The sequence below is a fragment of the Stegastes partitus genome, unplaced genomic scaffold (genome assembly GCF_000690725.1).
Source record: "Stegastes partitus isolate 25-593 unplaced genomic scaffold, Stegastes_partitus-1.0.2 Scaffold11, whole genome shotgun sequence".
Lineage (NCBI taxonomy): Eukaryota > Metazoa > Chordata > Actinopteri > Pomacentridae > Stegastes > Stegastes partitus.
Genome location: NW_007577742.1, coordinates 1147360 through 1172359, shown reverse-complemented (window position 1 = coordinate 1172359; position 25000 = coordinate 1147360). Strand labels below are relative to the sequence as shown.

Here is a 25000-nt window from a genome sequence, read left to right as displayed (position 1 = left end):
TGTATTTAATTACACACATTTAATTTGTAAACACTTCCTGGCATTTCTTGGCTGTGTGGAATTATTGCATGCATAAAAGTAATGATTATAATAATAATAAATATTTGTCTAATATTTACAGGAACTGCCTGAGAATGTTCTTGAGTTATTAAGGAAATGTTTGACCTTTCTTCCATCTAAAAGGTAAATACAGTTTCCGTTATATATCACATCCTGTTAGAGGGCATTTGCCATTTAATTTCTAAAAATGTATGTCAGAGAGGATCCATCATGTTATAACAAAGTCATGAAATTATACTAAAATAAACAAATGGAGGCTGTTAGCTAACACTGCATTAAAAACAACTTTTATGGCTTTATACATATATTAGTAAATGTTTATTATAGTTTTTAAAATTACAGTTAACTGCTTGTGGATATTTTGCCGTTATGACCATCATGTCTTTGCCGTCTCTACATCAGGCCAACCCCTGCAGAGCTGCTGGGAGATCCTGTGTTTGATGGCATCTCCTGTCACTATACGCCCTTCCAAAAGCCCGTGAGCCTGTTCTCCTCCTCCCTGCGCTGCGCACATCTGGAGCTCCCAGATGACATCAGTGACCTTTGCAAAGGTCTTCAGCAGCTACACACAAATGAATATGCAGATCACACAGACACTGGCATACAGTCCGCAACATAAACACAAACCACATGTCAAACCTGTTTTCCTATTGGCTAAAAACCTCAAAAATACACTGTCTTGAAGACTAACTGTCTCTCTTGAAGCAGCTGTAATTAAACATGCTGGGATCAGAATTGGTAATAGAGGCATAGTAGTTAATGTCAAAAGATTGGCTCGAGCTTCTTACTAATTTTATAAGAATCTATAAAAGTAATTTTACTTTTAATAGCTCAAATGACATTTTATCTAATCAGCCTTTTCAGTCTTTCACTGTACAGTCTGTCTTTCTAAGCAAAAAAAACCCTGGCTAAAAGATGAGTGCATCACATTTTAATAACTGTTAATTCCTCACTGCAGTCTCATTGACATTCTAGTAGATTTGCTTCTACCTTTTATTTACAGAAACTGCATAGTGTAATTAGTCCCTTTTTATAAATCGAATGAAACATACTGTATGTAAAGCCTGCCTGAAAATACACATGACTATATGTAAAAGTTGTATTTTTTTGTGGATAAGGATGACTTTTTCATTTTTTACCATCTGTTTCAGATAAAATCCTGTGTTTAATTCCAAAACCCTCTTCTGTTCACAATGTCGAGTTCCACATTAAAGAGCATGTTGACAGTGGAAAGTTTTTTCTATGCGCTCTAGTTTCGGATTTGCAGATTTTATTAGATATAATCTATTTTTTTTTTACCTGTTATGGGCCTGATACAGTCACAAATACAAATTTTATAAGTGTAATTTTATCCAAACAGCATTTCACTTCCTTAGAAGTAAAACATCTCATTGTCATGTATTGTTAATTCCACTTGCTAGTCAACAGTCATCCACGTACATATGTTGTAGTGGCAGCTGTGTCTGTCAGGAAGTATTAATATTTTGTGTGTGTGATATCAGATGACGATGAAGACTACTTGTCGGAACGAGCCATAGATGAAGTGTACCATTTGTGGTGCCTGGCGGGCGGAGACCTGGAGAAGGAGCTCACCAACAAGGAAATCATTCAGTCCAAACCTCCAATCTGCACACTGCCAAAGTACACCACACCCAAATATCGCTTCAGATTTTTGCTAGTTTTTGGTCATTTAAAGACTTACTAAACTTTTTTTGCATCCGCCTCTGTTACTGGCTCTTCTTTCTAGCTTTGTCTTGGAGGATGGGGAGTCATTTGGCCAGGGCAGGGATCGCAGCTTCTTGCTCGATGACACAACTGTGACACTGTCTCTGTGCCAGCTCAGAAATGTAAGACAACTCTCACATCAGCAGACTTTAACCGTACTGTGTAAATGTGTACAGCTTTGCATGCAAATTACTGCGCTTGTTTGCAGTTGTCTTCACTTTTTCCTTCAGCAGCACTGCATCATTACACTGCACTCACTCATTTTTACATTTTTTAATTGATAACTGTTTGTGCATTGCAGGAGTTAATCATTTATTTCAGCGTATTGTTTAATTTTGTGAAACAGTCCCCGTTTTGAACACGGTGGATTCACACTGGTGACAAACACACATGTGTAAATAGTTTCACTGTTTTGCTGTGTTGTAACTGGTGTCAAAAAGCATTTTCATAACACCTGTGTGTCACATAAGGTTTTGAGAATAAGTGGTTTCTTTTTTTTTTTTTTCCAGAGGCTGAAGGATGTCGCTGGAGAAGCCTATTACCCTCTACTGGAAGACGAGTAAGCACTCTCCATCCTGAACTTAGTGCTGTCATCCTCTCCTCCCCTGTCACTATTTTTCACATCACCCCATCATTTATTTTGGCCTGGGTAATGTCATATTGCCTTTACTTCTCCCTCCTTCAGACAGTCAAGTCTGCCCCAGTCCAACAGCAGCAATGAGCTGTCGGCCACCGTCACGCTGCCACTCATCATCCGCGAGAGAGACACCGAGTACCAGCTCATCCGCATCATCCTCTTTGACAGGCTGCTCAAGGTCTGGGCTCCATACAAATTCATACGCACACACAAACACGTGCACTCACTTCCAGTCACACACACACACACACACAAGGACACACCCTGCACACGGGATGCTCCTCACAAGTGTGTATTTACCAGTTAAAACAAGTGCCTATAAGTGATTGTTTCCACTCGAATATTATTCCCTGCCTCCTTTGCCATAATTATTATTTAACACACTATTGTTGGATTAAAACTGGGTGATGTATGCTCTGCTTTGTCTTCAGGCCTATCCTTACAAGAAGAACCTGGTGTGGAAAGAGGCTCGAGTGGATATTCCTCCTCTTGTTCGAGGACTGGCGTGGGCTGCACTACTTGGCATTGAGGTACAAAATAAACTGACATTCTGTCATAGGAAAAGGTGCAATTTTCACTTTGTTCATGGCATCACTTTCTTTTTTTATTCCACAGGGTGACATTCAAGCTAAATATGAGAGCATAGACAAAGATACACCCATACCAACTGACAGACAGGTAGACAGCTGTTTAAAAATACATCAAAGCAAAATATTGCATCAATTTATACAGATGTGTGACAGATAAAGGAAAAACCAACATAAAAATGTCTAAGTGAAGTGTTAGAACAGCTTCAGTGCACCTTGATTCTCTGAGTCTCTGAACTCTTGGCATCAAGGGTTTATGTTTTTCCTTTAACTTGTCGCCCACCTGTATATTTTCATTGAATTTTACTTTATTATTTATTTATTATTTTAATTATTTACAGATTGAGGTGGACATCCCACGTTGCCACCAGTACGATGAGCTGCTCTCGTCTCCTCAGGGCCACATCAAGTTCAGGCGTGTGTTGAAGGCCTGGGTGGTCTCTCACCCCGATCTGGTCTACTGGCAGGGTCAGTCACTTCCAAGTCAACCTCTTCCACTCAGTCGTTTTTTTCTTAAGTCTATTTTGGTTCGTTTTCCTCAGGTGTTTTTTTTTTTTTTTTTTTCCTCAGGTGTTTTTTTTTTTTTTGTGTTCTTCTCTCGCTTCATTTTGTTTGATTCACTGTTGTGCTATGCGGAGCTGGACACTAGATGGTGGTCATGTCACGTTTTAGTTACAGCAGCGTTACCCTACAACAAATTTGTATAATGAACTGTTCTGGTTTTATATTTATTTCAGGTTTGGACTCGCTTTGTGCCCCATTCCTGTATTTGAATTTCAACAATGAAGGTAGGGACTTGAATTTCAACTAAATGAATAATTTACTTTTATCACTGCTGAGTGGTTTTTATCTCTACTTTGTGTTTCTTTCTGCTCTCTTTCATCTTTATGTCATTCTCCTCGCAGCATTGGCATATGCCTGCATGTCTGCCTTCATCCCAAAGTACCTGTACAACTTCTTCCTAAAGGACAACTCTCATGTCATCCAAGGTGAGCTTTACCAGAGTAAACATTTTCTGCAGAAGTTACTGATACAGTCGTCTGATCGTTTATGTTTCTCCTGATTGTGATATAAATTACACCCTCCGCTTCACTTTTCTAATTTACTCGTTTCCACTTCAACCATCCAGTGCTGCTGAGCTCATATTCTTAACCGTCGCTGCAAGTTAAGTAATAAGTATTAAACATGGTCAGACCATTCAGTTAAGTTCAAAAACAAATTATCATCAGCTGGCACCAAGCATCAGGCCGTCAGCTCAATGTTGATTAAATTTTGGCTCCATGTTGCTCCTAAGCTGTGAAAACTAATTTCAGTCTGTCTTAATGGAGTTTGCAGCTGAGCCACATCATTTAGAGATAGGGAAACAAATGAAACTGCAAATGCCTGCAGAGAAATGTCACAAGCAATTCCTACGTGACTGATAAACAGCTGCACCATACACCTCTTGAACTCTGTAGGGAATGTGACTATTATCATTTCTTTCCACTGCTAGATGCCCTGGAGAACTGGCTAATGTTTATCTGTCTGGTCAGAGCTCTTTTGTTGACTTACAGTGTGAAGAATGGCAGTAGCATGGCTTTACGCAGCTTGACTTTTCATTCAACACATACAAAAGTTAGTTTCCAAGGTTGTGCAGTCGATTGGTGGTTTACGCACAACATTTTTGTTTTCTGCCTCTTTTTGATCATTCCAAACACAGAAAATGAAAAAAAGGGTCTTAAATTTGCCGCTCTCCCCCACAGAATCTGTGACATAAGATAACAGATAGTCTCATTACGTGATGCCTGATTTACTAGATGCAAGCATTTATTTGTTAGGTTTCTGTTTGTTTCTGTATTTTGAGGTACCTCTTGCATTCTCTATTGATTACTACAAAGTCTTGTTTGGTGAAGCCTGCTCTCTTTGATTTCAGTGCAAAAACTACACAATAGATTTTACATTGACCTTTTGCCCTTTCGCTTTTTGTTTCAGAGTACTTGACTGTCTTCTCTCAAATGATTGCCTTCCATGACCCAGAGCTAAGCAACCATCTAAATGAGATTGGCTTCATCCCAGATGTAAGTTACAGAGAGTGCAAGTGTCCTGACAGACTGATGACAATAGGCAGCAGTGCAGGACATACTAGCACAGCAACATTTGCCTTTTATTGCAAGTTTATCTTTAATGGGGAGTCAGAGATAGTAAGAAATTATATTCAGTTTCATGTTCCATGCCAGGGGCAAAGGAAATGACCATCCATACATTGCTATGTATATCTTTTCATTGTCAGTGGCATTTTTTTTTTGTTTCACATCCGCTTTTCCAGAATTGGTCAGGGTCAAGTTTTCCCCATAGTCCACTGCTGATGATTTATACAGCGACTAATGTCTGCCAGGCACACTTAATGATTGTCCTCTGCCAGGCTTACCTTATTTCTCTTACTTTGTGCCACCTCTTCCTGCCCTTCGCTTTCCTTCTTATAGCTCTGCTCAGACAGTGACAAGGTTAAAGTCTCCACTGTCTCTCCAGGGTTTCAGTTGGTGTGCTGATAAATGTGTGTCATCTGTGGACCGGCCTCTGAGACATTACCCAATGAAAAGTGGGGTCTTTAACACCGAGGAGTCAAGGATTTAAGCCTCCTTATCTTCAGTTTCTGATGCTGCAGCTCTAAAGTGGTGCTAGTGAAGCACCAAACTGTGCTTGTTGATTGTCTGTCAGAAGTGAAAGCATGTAGGAAAAAAAGAATTGTTGCATGTAGGTGTTGGTGCTATTTTTTAAACAAAGACACATCTTGAACAGATGTCCTGTTGGGATTCTTTCAGATTTCTGGCTGCTATGTTGTTCAGACTTAGCTTTTCAAAGAAAGGCATGCTTGGGATTTTTTTCTCCCCACTGTCGCCAAGTGTCTGCTTTAAGGGAATGGTTGCTTTTCTGTCTCTGTTAATATTGTAAGGTCTTGACTTTACTCTGCGAGGTGCCCTGAGATGGCTTATGTTGTGAATTGGTGTTATATAAATAGAACTGAACTGAACTGAATTATGAATGCTGACTTGCATGTACCAGCATTACCAGCACTGACTTGCCTTTCAAAGGAGACTTTGTATGCCTGTTTTCATTGTCAGGCCAGGATAACACTGGAACAGTCTTTGTTGATACAGCTTTCATACTTGATGTCAATCCCAGCAATTAGACTTTACAGACTATAAATCCCTTTCCTTTTTCCTTTGTGAACTTCACAGAGGACTCTGAACTGTTGTTTCACTGAGGCAATCAATCCATTGGCCCTAAAGGGCCAAATGTCACTGCAGTATGAGAGGATTTGGTTCCTCAAATATGCACACCAAAACATTGCTTGCTTAATACATTAAAAAAAAAAAAAAAATCTTGGGCAAGCACGCAAAAACCACAAGTAATCTTTGGAAACATTGGGCATTCAAGGACTGTGCTCCAGTAATGCTATAGGCAGAGAGTCAGATTGCATGTAGCCAGTGGTTTAATTCAGGCCACTTTCAATTTGGCCACATCTCCTCTCCTGGGTCTGCCATTTACACCTACACTAATCCAATCTGGACAGACTCGCAGTCCTGCTGCTGTTGTGACTGAGGATGAGACTTGGAGTGCAGTGGCTCTCTCTCCAGCTCATCACTCTCGGGCACACGAGAGGTCCACTGAACAGTCACCAGCTCCCTCGCAATTAGCCATCAATTAACTGGCTGAGATAAGCTCCAGTGTTCCTTCTCCAGACCTTTCGCTGCTGAATATTACAGAGCCCCGGCGACAGTGGCCAGCAAATGGCAGGTGTTAGAGCAGTTGGTTAATGGTGAAATGTTTGTGTGTTAGTATGCGTTCTTTCATTTCAATTTCATGCATTTCCTCGAGGGGAAGTGCAGACTGCAGAGAGTGAAGGAAGTGAGAGAAAGAGGGATAACAAGATTGGTATAGTGAGACTCATTGTTAACTTTCTCCCCATTGGCTAATAACCAAACTCAGCAGTTTGCTCTTTATTGCTGTTTCTTTTCCTCAGAGGCTGTAGAAATGTGCAGCCATGTGTGCTGCTTTTCTTAAAGACTGAAATGTCTCCAATAAAAAACAGTTCATTCATTTCATTACAGCCGTGCTCACTTTATTTTAACTTATTGAATATTACACTCAAATGAATGCTATATCATCAATCTACTCATAGTGTGTCTTATTTTATTTTGTCCTTTTTGTGTTTTCTTCCTTCCACACAGCTTTATGCAATCCCCTGGTTCCTGACTATGTTTACCCGTAAGTATTGTTTCCCTTTTTTGTCCTCACGATGTCGACATGATGTGGCATAATCCAAAAAACTTTCAGAGGGTGTTTTCAAACTGCTTCAATTAGAGTATCAATGAAAGAGACTGAAAAGGTCACTGGCTCCAGTATGGACAAGTTCTGAAGGTTTTTGTGTTATTTTTTCCCCCATGGTGACCTTTATTACAGCTGCTAATTAATTCCAGTCCTGAACGGAAAGGACTCGGCTGCTCAGTGCTACGCTATCTGAGATTTTCAGTTGCACATTTGTGTTTACTTTGTATTTATCTGAATAAATTGAAGGAAAAAAAAAATCCCAGCACTGGGCTGAAAAGACACCTGCTCAGTGCATTGCTTTTTCTCCACGTGGGGAAAAGATGAAAATACCCTCGAACATCAAATATTTGGACAAAGTGTTAAATCCTGCTAGATTTATCCAGAGCTTTCAATTGTACATTCTACATCAGGGGTTGGAATTTGCTTAGTTGATTTATAGCCTGATCCATGACAGTTTGGACAGTTTACAACTGAGGTTCGCTTGTCTTGCTGAGTTGAATTTGCAATGGAGTATCTGTAGAAGCAGACAGGGAATGACCCTAAGTACATCTGTGGGACTTCTAACGCTTTGAAAAAGTGTGATTACTTGGAAATAAAATAAAAAATCTGATTAAATTATAAAATAAATTGAATATCCAATAAGTGTCAAGCAGTTAAAATAAACAGAATACTGCTTGCATGCATCACGAATAATAATCCAAAGTGACAGCTGCAGTTCTAAAGAGTGACGATCAATTTGGAGAATAAGATTTCGAACATTCGGTTGTACTCTATATATTTTATGAAACTCTGTATACAAACCATAGAGGATGTTTACTATCATATAGCTATCGCAACCATTATAGATTGCATTGCACGATTTTACAGTCAGCTAAGGATGCAAGATTAATGTATTCCAACCTGAAGCTCATGAAAAGATGTTTTAGGTGATATTTAAGAGTAAACAATACAGGAGGAAACAATCCGTCAGGGTCTATGGGTGGGATGTAGCAAACAAAATCAATTCCAAGCGCTCAACTCTGGAATGGTAAAAATAAAAAGCCTTTAATGAATATGGATTTAATACATTATAAAAATGCATCAACAGTTATCGGCAAGCTTGCGTCTCTCGCAGGAAAACCTTGAGGAGGGCGTTATTTTTATTATTATTTTTTTTTATTAACGTGTTATGCCTATATTTATAAACAGCTTACTTTGATTATCTTGTGCTCTGGTTTGAAAGCTGTATTTGACATCCTACCTCAATATCTTTTCCTTCTTATAATCATTATTACATTTTCAACAGGACCAATAGATGCAGGAAGCACTATAAACATGAGCTTTTAGATAAATAAAAAAATGTTGGAAAAATTGTTGGAGGAGCTTTTAAGGTCTTATTGGCAGAACTGTTCACTATAAGATCCATACATCTACTGCTGGCGATGGATAAAATATCCAATGGGGACCTCTCAAATATATTCTGTTAGCTAATTACCCTGCAATGTTCAACCTCTGCAGAAATCTAAAAGCTTTTTTATGAGTGCTGAAAAATGGTAAGTCATCTCTCAAGAGTGTAGTTTCTGATGTTTTTAAATTGGACAGCGTGATGATATAAAGTATTTATAATGTTTTGTCATCCTCCTGCAAGCACAGGGAAGGAAAATGCCACCTTTGGATGTCACTTAACTGGATGTCCTCATTTACTAGGTCATATGTGTGAAATGATTGTTCAATTTTAGATATCTAGATATTTCACAGATAAGTCACATGTAGAAACTGCTGAGGATTTAATCATTATTCTAACGTTAGTTGTGAAACCGATTTGTCAAAAAATACAATATATTATTTAATGGAAATGAGTTGGTTTTTGTAGATCTAATTTTGCATAACCAAATACTTTTTGGCATCTTTTTGGAGTCTGGCAACTGCATATAGTTCCAGAGAATGCTGTGAAAAAGAAAAAAAGAGTCTCAGTATAAACAAATGGTTTCCAGCACTTTGCACTCAACCTGAATGCAAAAAAATTATAATGATGCCAGTCTGGGCACATTTTAGCAGGTGTCCTTGTTTTCAGAGCAAACTTGATTTCAATTAGTAGCATCACGGTGAGTTCTTTTAACCTTCTGTTTTGAATCATAGGTACATAGAAGTTTTTTTTTTTGTGTGTGTATGCTCTCAGCATGAAGTTTAGCAATTGATAGCAGCACTGTGCTTTTATCTGTCCATGGTGAAGGTAATTCTCTAAAGTATGAGCATGGTTAGGGACAGGGGCCACACATCATTGTTATAAATTAAATTATATTCCATTAACCTTCTAGGCAGCCCCATCATGCTGTTTGAATGACTCCTTGCCTTCTCTATATGAATTTACTGTAAATCGTTCTCTCGCAGACACAATGCAACCTGTGATTTACATTAATTGCAGCCAAATGGGTCTGGGTGCACTTGATTCATTGATCTAGCTGAACCCTGCGCTTTGCGGCGAGGTATTTCTTTCTTCAGTTAAACACACACGGGTATGCGCTCACACAGAGACCACTCCTGGGGTGAAGAGTGTGAATTGTGACCCTTTTACCCCTTGTCCTCCCCCCTGAGGAAGTGTGGGAGTCCAGTATTCAGGAGGTGTGCCCTTCTGACTGCTAATGTCCCCAATCCAATATGAGACAAGGTTGGAGGGTCATCTTCCATTCACACACAGACACACTGCCTGTCACTCACATGCACCAGTCTACTCAGCTGACTGCTAATGTGGTGCAGACCCTCCCAGGCATTTCCTTAGCACTCTTGCTCTCTCAGCCAGCCTCACCACAGTCACACTCTGCCCACACACATGTCTGCTGACTAGCATCCACCTTAGGAAACCCTGGGATGATATAAACAGGTGGACCTTACTGGTTCTTGTGCATAAATCTCAACTGAGGGGAAACCTTAAATTTTAGAATCCAGAAAGTAATATGAGTAAAATAATAGCTGCACTGGGACACATTATCAGGATGGGGTTTTATTTAGCTTGAAATAACCTGCGCAGGTTTCTTGCTCAAAAGCTCTTCAGCCCCCTGATGTTCTCCCTGTCATTTTTCCACAACAACACCCACCTAAAAACATTTTCCCGGCTGCCTCCCCCACATCAAATATCCTTCCAGGCATCCTTGCCAATGCACAGTTTTGCTTAGTGAGCTTCCCATTTTAGAGCTATAGAGCCATGTTAAGTAAATGTGCTATGCACATGCAAATTATGTTCATTATACACAACCTGATACCCCATTTCTCACTGTGTTCATGTTGCATGCCATTGTCCCTTTTTGCAGGATCCCATTGTGTATCTCTGGAGGGATTTGTTTTCAGGGGCTCTTCAATGCAGTCATTTTGTAAAATCTTGCTTTTGTTGTGTTTATTTCTGCACCCACCATACAGATGTTTTTCCACTGCACAAGATATTCCACCTGTGGGATACACTGCTGCTGGGTAACTCCTCGTTCCCCTTCTGTATCGGCGTGGCCATATTGCAGCAGCTCAGGGACCGTCTCTTGGCTAATGGCTTCAATGAATGCATCTTACTCTTCTCTGATCTGCCAGGTGAGAATATCATCTGGTATGCACGTCTGTTTATGTACACTGTCTTTTGATTATCTCCTTTTTCTGCTCCATTCTATACTCATGCAACACTGAATGTTGCTTGAGAATTAACAAGAGTCTTACAGTATTTATTACCATTTTCTGTATGCGATAAGCTTTAAGATCCCTGCAGTAGTAAATAAAATCACAAAGCACTTTTTCTGCCTTTTCTAAACCTGAGTTAAGGGCTGTCCATCTGTATCAGCAACTGGCATTAGTGGGAGGTGTTTTGTTCCTCAGAGTACTAATGTGCGCTGATGTGTCTGAGTTAATGATATCCTCAAAGCTGGCAGCTCTGCACTCCGTTGAACAGTCAATCACTGCACCCTGGGAATTGTCAGCATTTACATCATCTTCATTCAGAACTTTAGACTTACTATTCAGCCTCTCCGGTACAATATCATTAAATTAGCATGACCAGGAGATGGAAGTTGCACTAATGCAGGACTAGTGATGCAAGAAACTGAGATGGACACAAACGGATAAACCAAGGGTTCGCATATGAGTGTGAGAGTTGAAAGCTGCCTGAGGCAACTACCTGCTTTGCTAATACAAAGAGATCAGTCCTAGAAAATGCTCTCACGCAGGGTGATGGTGTCATGGTAGGAAATGGTCCTAACAGAAAAGAAAAAGATAGGAATACCGCAGGTTACTGCGACCCGACCCGAGATAAGCAAAGAAAATGGATGGAGGGAGGGAATAGGAAATGGGTATAATCCAGTGTACTATAAGACATGTCACATTTGACAAGGCTGCATCTGTCTTTTTCCCCTACAGTCATTATAAAAGATGAGGAACATTACAAATTGTGGTTTATTTAGTGGGTCATTATGCGACTTAAGTGTCATGTTACTGTAGTTCAGAAATAGGAGGTGGGGTGGCAAATGCTGAAACGTAGTCTTTTAACACTGCAGTGTGATTGCTAATCCCTGCAGATTTTAATACATTATAGAGAAGATTAGCACTTCTTCTTCTTTTCTTAAGTAAGACACAGGAGGGAGGCTGACAAATCAAGGATGGGATGATTCTATTTATACGGAGTTGATAGAAATGTTCTATTATTAACTTCATTAACTCTGTAGGTTATATGAATCCATCAAGTCCTTTTAACAAATACCCTCCACATCGGAGTTTTCAAGCAAAGTGCAGGCAGACACTTCAACAGTACATCTGGGATTTTTCTGTTGTTGTTGACTGTATATGCCACACCACGAAGACTCTCAACAGTGTCTTTTAATATGTACCCACTTTACTTCTCCTTTACACATGCACAAAGCGATTACTTCAGCAAAGTATCAGTGACATAAAGTCCGAGAGTGGCATTTATAATGTATGTCTTCTGAACGTACCTCCGCCTGGGGGATAGCTCAAACAATTTCCTTTAAAACTCTGTTTCCAAATGCTGCTTAGCCCTTTTTTTTCTTGCTGAAAGGCAGAATGACATTGGGATTTTAAAACCAAAAGAGACGGGGACGATTTGTCCAAAAGGGACGCTGGAGCACTCTGTAAACTAAGCCTCCCCTTCTGCCTAACTTCAGTGCTGCCATACTTCACTGTGTTTTACTGCCCATGTCCAACAGATTCATGTGATTGAGGCAGAAGGCAAAAGGAGATCCAGTTCTCCATATAAAGGTAAAATATGTTGGCCGAGAGCTGCAGTCAGCTTCTCTGGCAAGATTCCCTGCGAGTGGCTGCTTCTGCCAGCTTGTTTCTGTAGATCACTGCCAGCCTCATTATTGCAGCTTGTGTATACCTGGGTAGTTACACTGTAGTATCTGGCTCTTACTCTAAACTATATTAGGAATGAATTCTGGGCTGCAGAATGACCTCAAACAGGAGTTGTTTACTTAAGCTTCCAGCCATGTTTTGGTCTCCACTCAAGACAGTTTCATGTAACTTGTTATAAACACAGATTTCTAAATCCAGTACCAGCCGGTTCAACACAGTATTTATCATGTCTAAGATAACAGGGGTGTTACTATTATGGGCTTATTGGGCTTTCCTTGCCACACATGTATGCTGGTTCCCATCAGCCTTAACTGTGCCTGGTCTTAGGAGCAATTATCAGATGTTAGCATGCTGGCATGCAAAAACTAAGGTGGTGAGTGACCATGGTAAATATAATGCCTCAACATGTCAGCACTGTGAGCATATTAGCATTTAGCTCAAAGCAGTGCTTTGTAGTAAGTAACTGGACTTATCAGGTGCTGCAAACCAAATAAATTGTACAAGGATTCCAGAGTTATTGAAGCTGTCATGCATTCACAATCCAGGCTGCACAGAATGGAAAATTGAGTTTTTAACATTTATGAATCATACCAAGTGTTTGAAGGTCTGTACAGTGCTTCACAATAAATCAATAGGTTAACAAAGTTGACCACAGTGAACCCCGACTACAGGCCAGTGTTTTTAATACAGGTTACGGGACACACTGTGCATCCTAGTGTGTAAGCCGATAAATTACAAGTCAGTGTTTGCGTATGATAAATCACTGTTGCCACACCAAAAGATGTTTTTCATGACAAACTTTTGAAATATAGTAACAAAGAGCTTACAAGAGATTGTGAGCGATGACAGTGACTGTCTTTAAAAAAGATGTTGGGAGAGCTGTGATTGCTTAAGACTTGCTTAAGGTACAATTTATAATCAGACTCGTTCCAAATCAGATCTGTTGTGTTTCACTGCTATGGCAAAACCTATGAGACAACTTGTTGAAATTATCACACATTATTTTTGGCAAAATGTTTTTACAAATACAGTGATTATCGTATATTTGATAGCACTTATTTTCCTTTTTTAACGACTAAATGGTAAAGATTTTTGAATGAGCACATCATCAATTGACTTGCTGTGTATGAGTTGCAATGCACAGGACTTGTAAGCAAACATAGGTTTAGCATTATTGTATGAGTAAGTTATTTAGGTTTTTAATAGTGCTTGTCAGCCTGTGCTGGAGGAATGCTTGTGAAGGTCAGTGTGTGCTCTGCCTCACCACATTCATGTTTATGAACATACACACACACTCACACAGTGAGTTATGGGAGATATCCTGTGATTTGTGGTCTGCACCTGCTCCTTCTGCCATCAGGCGTGCAGAATTGATGTCCTCATACAACTGAAGCTCCCATTCATTTGTTTCAGAGCCGACTCCACATGCGTCACATGTTTGTAACTACAGGAACTGCATGTGTGGAGCCAGAAAAGCATACCCTGCTGCTGGCTGGACATAATAAAAGAAGAAAAATAGGATCCAGCTTTCTCTCTGCGTAGCACACACAAAAGAACAAATCACAGAGAATGTTCTTCAGATCGATTCTTTTACAACTATTTTCAAAAAATGTGGGACATAGCTGATTTTAATTTGCATGTAAAGCCCTCCAGGAAAGAATTACAGATTTTATTCAGCAGACATTTTAGAACTGTACTCACATTACAAATCGGCAGTTGCAATTTCACACCGAGCAATTTACAGTTTAGTGATTGTCTAAACCTGCTTTTGAATGAGCTCATCATTTCCCACTTTGTACCATTCATGGCAGGTACACATCATTATGATTTGTGTCAATTTGAGCTTGTACAGCCTATACTTAGTGGTGATGACTGTGTCAGTGGTTAACGAGAATGGTCCTTGCATTATACATTTGTCTTCATCTAAGATTCAGACAGATGGCTAAACTTTGGAAAGATGCATAAGTAGACTTGACATTTAGTTGTGGAATAAAATCTGCCCCCTGTCTATTTCTGCCTGCAACTGTCAGAATAAAAGTTAACAGTCAAGATAATATTGCAGGACAGTAGCTCTAACATGATTCACACACACTCTTCTCTTTCCCTCTTTCGAGGTAGTAAATGGGGCTGGTGACAATAATTCTCAGTGACAAGCCTATTACACATAACACCGAGGAGTCTATAGTTGCCACTATTCTAACAAAGAGGAGAGGTCTAGATTCAGAGAAAATGATAGTCACATTTAGTTCCGCAAATTACGATGTCAGATGAATCATATACTGGGAATTGTAACTCAACACTGCACATACAAATAAAATTCATCTTCACAAATAAGTCTGCTTGCCTCTGTAGACTATCAAAAAAGGCTAAGACATTGCTGAATTGTATTCAATTAGGTTTTTTTTGATTAACTTGCCTCTCAGTATATCAGAGTATGAAATAAAACAGAATGTGAAACAGGTTACCTGTGCTGCAACATTTTGCCTTGCAGCCAGCAATACATCTCAGCTTGCCATTTGTTGGCTATTAATCTCATTTTGTGATTCCCATTTGCTTAGTCTCGTAGCCTCAGGTAATCTATACAACTCTCTCCTGTTTGGAGACTTCATTGATTCACTATGGACCAGAGAGGCTCTCCGGCTGACAGGAACTGTGTGTTTACTGATGATGCAGCGGCATTTGCCTTCACGGGACATTAGCATCTGCCTCAATGAGCCGAGATGGGTACAGAACTGATGAGCTCTAGTTATAGACGTTTAGCTCTGAGAAAAACAACCATGCGTTGCTGAATCTGCTTATGGAAACACTGCACATAGAGACACCTTGGGAACAGCAGCAGAAGGAGAATCATGACTAGCAAAGTCTTGGCATGACAAGTTTGACATATGACAGATTTTCGTTCATAGCTAAGGTTTGAGCCAATAGTGTGTTGTAGAGCATTTTATAAAGAATGTACAAATATGATCAGGGTAAAACCTATCCGTTTACTACCAACTGACATGAAGAGGAGCCCGGATAATATCTGCTGTGTGCACAATTATCAATTAATTAATCAATCAAGTGCCATGTCATTCAGCGTAGGCGATCATTTCTCTCCATCGAATCCAATATTTTGCTTTCTGAATTGTGACTGTTGCCCGTTCCATGTGTAGCCATGATGTCAGTCCGTCTATCATTTTCATTCTCTGTCTGCCTCGTCCTCTCTTCCCATTAATATTTCCAGTTGTGACATTATATTCCAGGGTCTCTTTCCTTATTATGTGTCCAAAAAATGTTGCTTGCCATTTCCTAATTTTGTTCAATAGCGTATAATTTGTGTTTATTAGGGTCCGAGGACCCCTACTTGTTAATTTTAAAACATCTGCATTGCTTATTCTGTCCATATAAGATATACATAGCAGGCGTCTGTAAAGCCACATCTCTGCTGCAGTGATGTTGTTTGACATTTAATTACTTATGCACAATTATCAGGCAAACTGTATTCCTCAGGATTCATTTTATTGTTGAAAAAGCACATGCTCTCAGTCAATCCAAAATGAAACTGAACTTTAAACTATTTAACAAAGGAGATTTGAGTTTTACCCTTCTCACTTAAATATATACTTGTGCAAAATTTTAGGACAACAACATTATGAACAGAATTTTTCCCAACTTACTTGTTTTTATTCTCAGTTTTGACAGTATATGTGACAAATGAAAGCAACACAAAATGGCAAATAAATATAATTTTTGGCCTTTCAACAGTATTCAGTGATCAGTACAGCCGCTCTTCTTTACCATGAGCATTCCATCAGTAGAGTGTGGCAGTTTCTTCATCCGTTCACATTCAGTTCTAGCAGAAACAGCAACCACAGCCTCCCAAATGTTACTCAGAAATGTGTGTTGTCATCCCTCATTATGAATCTCACATTTGAGAAGGGCACACAAGGTTTCAATAGCATTTCAGTAAAGTCAGGAAGGGGGACCAGGTCATTAGTCGGTCATCTTGCTACTGAGCCAAGCAGTGGATACATGATGCATTGGTCAGAGCATCATCCTGCATAAAGATCATGGCCTTCATGAATGCAGTGGACTTTATTGAACATCTTGAAACTTCCAGAAACTTCCAGGGGGTTTGCTTTCACTTCTATTCAAAATGCTCCAATTCTTAACAATAGCTGCGTATCCCAGCAACCCTCTGCCACCTTGCTGAAGCCTGATTTGAGTCCGTCTGTAGCTTAACATTTAATTTTCTCAAGTCTTTTGCACTTAATTTGCGCCTTTTACTCTCCATGCATTATTTGCAGCCCTCTTGACTGTTTGCAATAAAACAGTAGATTGTGTCCACACCTCAGTAGTTTAGCTGTTTATTCGTGTTGCATCCATCTGAAGGTTAGGTTTGAATTTTTTTTTTCCTTTCAGTGTTGGTTAAATCATTTTTTTGGGTATCAATTAACCAGACATAATGTAGCTTCTTAATAATTATGCACATTTTCATAAAAGGTATTAATCATTACACACATATGTATCAACCGAAAATGACTAAATCCAGTGAATGTTCATATTTATATGGTTTGGAGTTGGAACATGTGCATAGAGATAATGATGAGGACAGAATACAAATAATTGTGGCTGCAGTGTATATTTCTCTGAGGCCATGTTTATTAAGCATCTCAGATTCCCTCCAATAAATTGTGCTGAAAGTCAAACTAGGAGCAACGTTCCTACACTTATATTAATAAGGAGAATTTGTTTTGTTGTGTTTTTTAATGTCAGACCCAAAAATGAAATAAATAATGTCAGTTACAGTTTTTCTGACTGGTGCCAGTGTGCAATTAACAGCCTTCGAAGACTGACAGGCTGCTTTCTGTACAATTTCATGATGTAATACAAAGTAAGAATAAAAACAAAATAAAAATACAAAAACAAAAATAGCTTCACATGTATAATAAACTACAGCTGCACGTCGTTAGAGGCTGTGTTTTATCTGAATAAATAAAACCCAGATGACAGTCTGTTTCAAATGGCCAACACCATCTTCATCAAAAAATAAGTTGAAGCTCTTATTTTTTTAACTACATCTAATGCAAGTCTATTTTTCTAAATTTACAGCTATATATAATATATATTTTTTCTGTTAAGTTTCAGTTTAGCTATCATGAATTCACATCCTGCAGATCCAGCACGGTTTCGTGGATGAGGTAAATATCCCAAACAAATCGAGCCACGAGAAGTTTCAGTGCATTCAGAATATTTCCAGAGGCTTTCTGTTACTTTTTTGTACACCTCCTATAGGAATCATGCTTGTTTGTGCAGGTAGATATTATGGGCCATACTGTTGTATCCTCTGTAACTCTTCTACATTGAATGGTGATTAGAATAATATCTAACATTAAGAAATGGGACTCATTAGGATCAAATACGATGGCACTGAACACATCGGGTCAGCCAGGATTGATTTCTTTAGTGTGAGATGGTGCATAAGCAGCAACATACATCAACTGTGTGAAGGAATATGTATAATAGGAGCCAAGAATGATACCTAAATGACTTAGGGCCATACAGTCCCCTCATCATTAATATAAGTCACCCCTGGAATACTGTAATACTGGAGCATGCATATATATTAGTACATTATGCATACGCACTGTATGTTTTAGTTCTACTTTGAAATGGAGCAGAGCACCAGTGTGCTGCAGTCCCTCTGGTTTTGATAACAAATTATGACTGACGTATACTATTACTGTGTGAAGGATTGATGGACAAACCTCTGGACAATAGATAATCACTTTCTACATGCCGGCAGATGCACCTTTTATTAACAATGTCTTCATGGATTACAATTAGGGAGCTACATTATTGAGAAAGGGAATTGTCAATTGTTGTTACTTTTGTCTGTCACTGCATTGCAGCCCAATTCTACAAAGCCCCTAAGTGCCTCTTAGCTAATCTTGCTATTCTACTGTTTGTGGCAAGAAGTCGCAACCCACAATCAGCACCTATACATAATTACTAAAATGTAATTTTGTCTGACAAAAAAGAAAAATTGCCCCTTAACGAAATTGGCTGTGTTGGAATGCCCAGCTGAGCCCAGGGCTTGTTAAAGCTGCTATCAATCTCCTCTTCCTCATTTCTACCTCTTTTAGCAGGAGGAGTGATTGCATGCACCGTTCATTGCACTAGGGAGGGAAAATGTGTTTCCCTCAACTGCCTGCAAGCCTGTCGGTGAGGAATCTCAGACCACCAGCATGTTTTTCACTGGAATGGACCTTGTAACCGAGTTTGTGCGGTCCTATCCCATGAGAGCTGACAACCCCCTAACCTTGACTTGCTGCTGTGGGACAGAGGAGGGGGGGGAGATACATCTTCTATATGATTTCAGCTGAGCCTGGGCCAGGTGCAGGTCATACCAAGGAGCGCTCATTAGCCTGACTTGCATATTAGCCATGAAAAAGCGGAGTGAAAGAGAGAGGCTGTCAGTGTGAAAGATTGTGAAGGAAAGAATTCCTAATTTACCCAAATCCTCGGCTAATCCAGTGAGTCCCTGTTCCCTAATCCTCTCTATTCTCAATGCAAGAAGCAGGAGAAGGATGGATCCTGCTGCAGAGGCATTCAGGGGGAAAGAAGAAATCTTGCTTTGCGCTGAAAACTTATTTTGGGACAAGAGCTGAGATGAGGGATGGCAGCTGAACGATGGGCAGTTATTATCTTAAAGAGCCACTGGCGCTGTTGGATGACTACTTAAGACTATTAATGGCAGCAAAATGCCAAGGTCAAGCTGCTCACTTCTGCAACTAAACCTCCCACATTACATTTGCATAATCGGTTATGCTTTATAACTAAATTACATTTTCTTCATCCGTTCATTTTTTTTCCCATCATTTGTACTCTCACACAGCAGTTAAATGATTTGCTGAAGTAAACTGTTGACAGTAATAAGTGAGAATTTAGAGATTAGCCGAATCCCCTCTGTTCTTAGTGTTTTGTTTCACTTGAAATGTCTTGACAGCCACTGAATGGATTGCCATTAAATTTGGTACACATTCACGCTCCCCTACTTTGGTAATCCTTTGAGATTTCATTTAGCAACATTATCTGTTTAATTTTCGAATTTGTTTGGTGCTTTGGTTTAAGACCAAATACCTGCAGAACAAATGATATTCCCACCACCTTCAGCATGTTTTTTCAGCGTCCTAATCTCCTGAACTAAGATGGTAAATACACGTTATACCTACTAAACACCAGAATATTATATAGTGATGGCAGGGCTTCTCTATTGTTCATGACTTTGCTCACAGTTTTGGAAGGTAGCATTTCCATCTTTCTCTCCTGTCCGTTTTGTTGCACAGAAATTGACATTGAGCGCTGCGTCCGTGAATCCATCACCCTGTTCTGTTGGACTCCAAAGAGCGCTACGTACCGACAGCACGCTCAGCCGCCAAAGGTCGCTGGTGACAATGGCTTCGGGAAAACGACAACATACTACTCATCCGACTACCAGGACATGCCGAAGACAGACCTGGTGAGTTTTAGTCTTTTCACGTGCACATGTTTTACCAAAAAAAAAAAGAAGCTTTAATTAAATTGAATTGATGTTTATTCAATCAATTATTTGCGTTACAAAATCCTGAACTGATGATATTATTTTCTTTATTTAATGGGTCAGTGACAATTGAGTTCAAGCCAGAGTGACCAAGACGACAGTCGGCTTTTATTTCTGTCTTGGTGTTTGTTTTTCTGTGACTTGTTGTTACGGTGAACACTATCTTCAGTAGAGCAGAAGACTTTGTTCCAGGTATCCGTTATCTGAGACAATGAGCTGTCTGACCCAACAAAGTTGTTGGTGGTTAAAGTCCTCAACATGGCACAACACAGGTTTCAGAGAAAATGTACAGTAAGGTATAGACAGGACTTTTTACATGAATAAAACTCATCACGTCTTGTATGTCTGCTGATATGAGCAGGGACTAACTTCATCTAAACACATGAAACCACTGATTACACCTTAGATTTCAGGTTGGTAATAGAAATAACGGGTTAATGTTTCAGCTTTTTAAGATGTCTTATATTGGTAAGGACAATGAGAATATCTTGGTGAAATAGTCTTTCAATTTTGTAATAGAATACTGACGCTGAAGAAAACCTCTCAAAGTAATAACTGTGCAGAAAATGTAAGTGGATGTAGACTAACTATGTGCTGAATATGGGTCTGCATGTTCTCTCACTAACAGTGGGTCTGAATCAATCAACTTTAATTTATTCAAACTCGAGCTACATTGAGGCAAAGGCCTCATTTACAATATGCGCGAGCAGTGATACAAATTAACACAAGTTTCAGGCGTGCAAACAAATTGTCAGTAAAAATATTAAATTATCAAAAAAACAACACCATTAAGAACGAGTAGAGCAATTAAGATTTAAGACAAAGGGAATAAGCTGAAATAAACCAAGTGAGATAAGACGAAATTTAAAATCTGAATTATTCTATGGATAAAAATGAGGCCAGCCTGAGATTGCTCTGCGTGTTAGTCCATCAGTGTAAAATCACACAGTAAGAACATTACACTGATAGCAACAGAATATGTAATATTAAGGTGAGGTTCTATTTTTGCAGAACAGAAGGTAATAGTGGGACAATAACAGCTTATTATACTTGTATACTTGGAACAGGTATACAAAGCATTTCACTGCGCGTTATACCGTGTATATCTGTGTTTGTGACCAAAATGGCCTTGAATCCTTGTTTATATTATACTGTTGTTTTTTATTGCAGGGGTCATTTCCATTTAATATTTCCACATAAACAATGTGTTACTATCAAGAATAACCATAAATAATTCAGAATTTATTCTCATTTTACTGTAAAGTAAAATTCTGTATTAAATTGTGTAATTGGTGATTTAAAATAGGAATACCAGCCTATATTTACATTCTATTCAATGCTAAATCTAATTTATTTACTCATCAAGTATGTACACAACAAGACTGCAGGATTTGTTTTCTGTCCCAGCCGTACAGGCTCAGATATAGACGCTTGTCAGGTACCAGGAGCTTTATGCAAGCTTTACTGAATATGTGTTGTTTGTAGCAGAATTTAGACTTTTTAAATACCAATCTTAATTGTTTTACATTGTCAAGAAGAAGAAGCTTTATTGTCATTGTAGAAAAAAAAGGGGCAACAAAATCTGGTATCATCTTTGCAGTAGCAAGTGTGATCACAGTCCAAGAAAAGCAAGCTAAAAGGTGATCCAAACAACAAAAACAGCAACAAACAAGCACTCCACCAAAGTGCAAAAGAGCATTTGCTACAATGAGTCTGGAAACTGGGAGTGTCATGGCTCCTGCAGCGGACTCTTCACAGCCATGGGGGAAAAAAAGCTGCACTCCAGTCCGTTGGTGCAGGCTCTCATGACTCTGAGTGTGCCAGAGGGCAGGGTGGTAAATACCGAGTGTCCTGGGTGGGTCAACCCGGATCTCTGTGGCCCGTCAGAGGCGACGACTTAAGCAGATTTCTAGGTGTGGGAGCGTGGAGCCAATGATCCACCTGCTGAAGTTGTTTCCACCCCTGATGCCGTGCAGCCGCCACACCAAGGCATGTTTAGATAAAGAAGGGGATTTAAAATGTTGAGCTCAAGGTGAAGGAAAGGAAGGTTATCAAGCCAATTTCATTAAGATACATGAACTTGAATTCAGTTTTAAATCATTCAGCACAGAAATGTGACTTTCAGTGACACGCAATATTAAGTGGATGCCATTCCCATGCAACGCAGCCCAACAGAAAATATTTGCTTTGCATCAATTTATTTAAGTAAGGGGTCAGAATAGGTCCCCTTGAATTACTTTATAGAGTGCGTGGGACATGTTACTTGTGACATTATTTTCTTTGTGACATAATTTCCATGCAGTTTGTATTCTGTTAGGTCAGAGCCTACAAATAATTGCTTCTCTTTTCTGCGTTCTGGTTTGCACAAAGAGTAACTCAACACTTGTTCTTTTCATTGATCCGCATCTGCTTGCAGAGCAGCACAGTGACTGTAGTTGGCCTTCAGAGTTGTGTAAGTTTTTATGTCAGGATGACTTCCTTTAGAAACTGCCTTGCAATAAACAAAACACAGTCTGCTCAGTTAGATTAATTCGAGAGATGCTTTTGTCTAATGCAAAGTTTATTTGACTTCAACAGGACATAAATGTATTTACAATTAGAATTAAACACACATGCTTAAACAAACATCCGTGCTTAATTTTTAGGAGTGGTTATTGATTTAATTCTTAACACAGGCCTTTTGTCTTTGTTTATTTCTTGTGACACAGCCCTGTTTGCCTTTCACACCTGAATGCATCATGTCCAGGAAGCTCACAAACACTTTTGTCAGTCCTATCTACTGTGTGCCCAAGTGATTGCTGCAATCTTTCTCATTCGGCCGAGGCTCATTTGTATGGGCGGTGGCATTGATCCATGTTCGCATCTACGTGCACCCCAGCTCTACCCGTGAAAACATTCAGGCAGGACCGCGCCACGTTGAAATGTCAGCCTCATGACTGGAGCGACCACAGACTCACACGATACACATTAATATCATGTGTGGGCTAAGACTGTAGAACAGCAACAACTAAACCGGTTTCAGTGTGCATCACCCGACTGTTGCTAGAGGATGCTCTTGAAGATAATCTGAGTATATGATAAGCTGAAATTGAATGAGACAGATGAATAAATAAATAATGGCGTGAAAAAAAACTTGAAGAGGATGCTGAAAAAACAAGAATTAAAAAAAAAAAAGAAGAAACTTTCACATGCGCTGTCTTCCGAAATTCTGCAACATTTGCAACACGACGCTCAGTGGAGCCGCAAACGTGTCGACCTGCTGTCACACAGTTCAGTTCTGCCATTTTCTGCGCCGGTCCACGGAGCCAAAAATATTCAGAAAAATGGCATGGCTGAAACTGAACTGATGGATATCCTGCATGTTTGTGTTACATACCTTCCCATTGCCCCTCTCTCTGGTAACAGAGCAGGAGGCCCTGTCAGCAGATTCTCAGCCCTCGTAGTGAGCAGACATCCATCTCAGTGGACAGCTGCTGTCCAGTCAGCTTGGGCTGAGTGACTGAATAGGAGAAAACAAGCTCTCCGTCTCCTTTTTCTCTGTCAGTGGCAAGAGAATGCAAAACAGAAAACATCGGACAACCGTATCATTAGTTAAAATCCATCAGTCTTAAGCCAGATTTCTGTCTGTCTGCAATCATTTGAGTTAGTCAGATGACCTTTCTCTTTTGTAACTAAACATTACTCTAGTGAGTGGTGACTTTACGGCAATAACACCTTTGTGTAGCTAAATGTGTTCCCACATGTTCAGTGAAAGTGATCCACCTCACCAGAGCTCAACACATGATGAGCTCACATAACAAGTCTGGGGTGTGTTTTGGCCACCAAATCATTGTGAACATTGGTGGCTTTGACATGTTAGAATAAATCAAAACGCAGCACAACGCATGGAAGGCTACTCCCAGCCCCTATGGATGAGCAGATGTTTCGCTCACTGTCGTCGAACAGCTGGTAAAGCTTATGTTGCAGTGACTGAGCGAATGGTTGTCCATGAGTAAACAGGAATGCTCCCCGGTTCCAGTCTTTGGGTGCTTGTGCATTAAATCTTCCCTTGAACACGTAAAACTCAGAGCGAATTGAGCATTCCTAATTAGGTAGGGTATGATTTATAGTAAAAGACTAAAACTGGTCTGTTAAGTCTTCGCTTGCTCAGACTTGCATTGGCTGAAAAGGGCTTGGACACAATCACACGGACATCGTCGTTATATAGACAGTGTTTGACTTAATCTAATACAAAATCGCTGCCATAATTTGCTGTTAATGTCCAAATAACTAAGTGTGTTAAAATATTTCAGATTGCATCATATGAGACTGGCATGCGTGTGTGATGATGTTATGTTGAATCAGCTGTTACTTTGACTGTTCTGCAAGAGTTGCTGTTCTGTTCTGTTGCTTGTCAGGACGTGATGTACAATTACACTGAAGATTTCTAAACTGACGCAGCTTGAGAGCGTCAGATAACGTTTCATGTATAGATGTGTGTTTGCCAAAACTATTGCGTAAAGGTTTCAGAAAAAATGGGTAAAAATGTGAAATTCCAAGGTGATGCACTTTCTTTAAACATCTGTGCATGTCATGAAAAACACCTCTCAGACAAATGTGAACAATAAATATGAGTAAATCACGCTCAAAGGAGCTTTTGTAAAGTACATTTTCATGTTTTATGTGCAGGCATTCTTTTTACTGTGTCTATCTCTATGAGTTTTGTTGTCAATTACAGTATGAGGGATTATTCATATATCCATCCACCCATTATCTATACACCGCTCAATCCTCACT

General features: G+C 39.6%; 1 protein-coding gene across 2 annotated transcripts in view; it reads left to right on the top strand.

Annotated features, from left to right (window-relative positions):
- The window catches only part of tbck (TBC1 domain containing kinase), a 48824-nt gene that overhangs the window by 4712 nt on the left and 19112 nt on the right, over positions 1-25000 (top strand). For both annotated transcript variants that reach the window (XM_008287246.1, XM_008287238.1), the window contains exons 9-23: positions 122-183; positions 463-611; positions 1563-1701; positions 1808-1907; positions 2295-2344; positions 2471-2600; positions 2854-2952; positions 3038-3100; positions 3351-3477; positions 3747-3797; positions 3915-3998; positions 4981-5066; positions 7221-7257; positions 10714-10875; positions 19971-20143. In XM_008287246.1, coding sequence (XP_008285468.1) covers positions 122-183; positions 463-611; positions 1563-1701; positions 1808-1907; positions 2295-2344; positions 2471-2600; positions 2854-2952; positions 3038-3100; positions 3351-3477; positions 3747-3797; positions 3915-3998; positions 4981-5066; positions 7221-7257; positions 10714-10875; positions 19971-20143 — 1512 coding nt within the window. The remainder of the gene's footprint in view (positions 1-121; positions 184-462; positions 612-1562; positions 1702-1807; positions 1908-2294; positions 2345-2470; positions 2601-2853; positions 2953-3037; positions 3101-3350; positions 3478-3746; positions 3798-3914; positions 3999-4980; positions 5067-7220; positions 7258-10713; positions 10876-19970; positions 20144-25000) is intronic.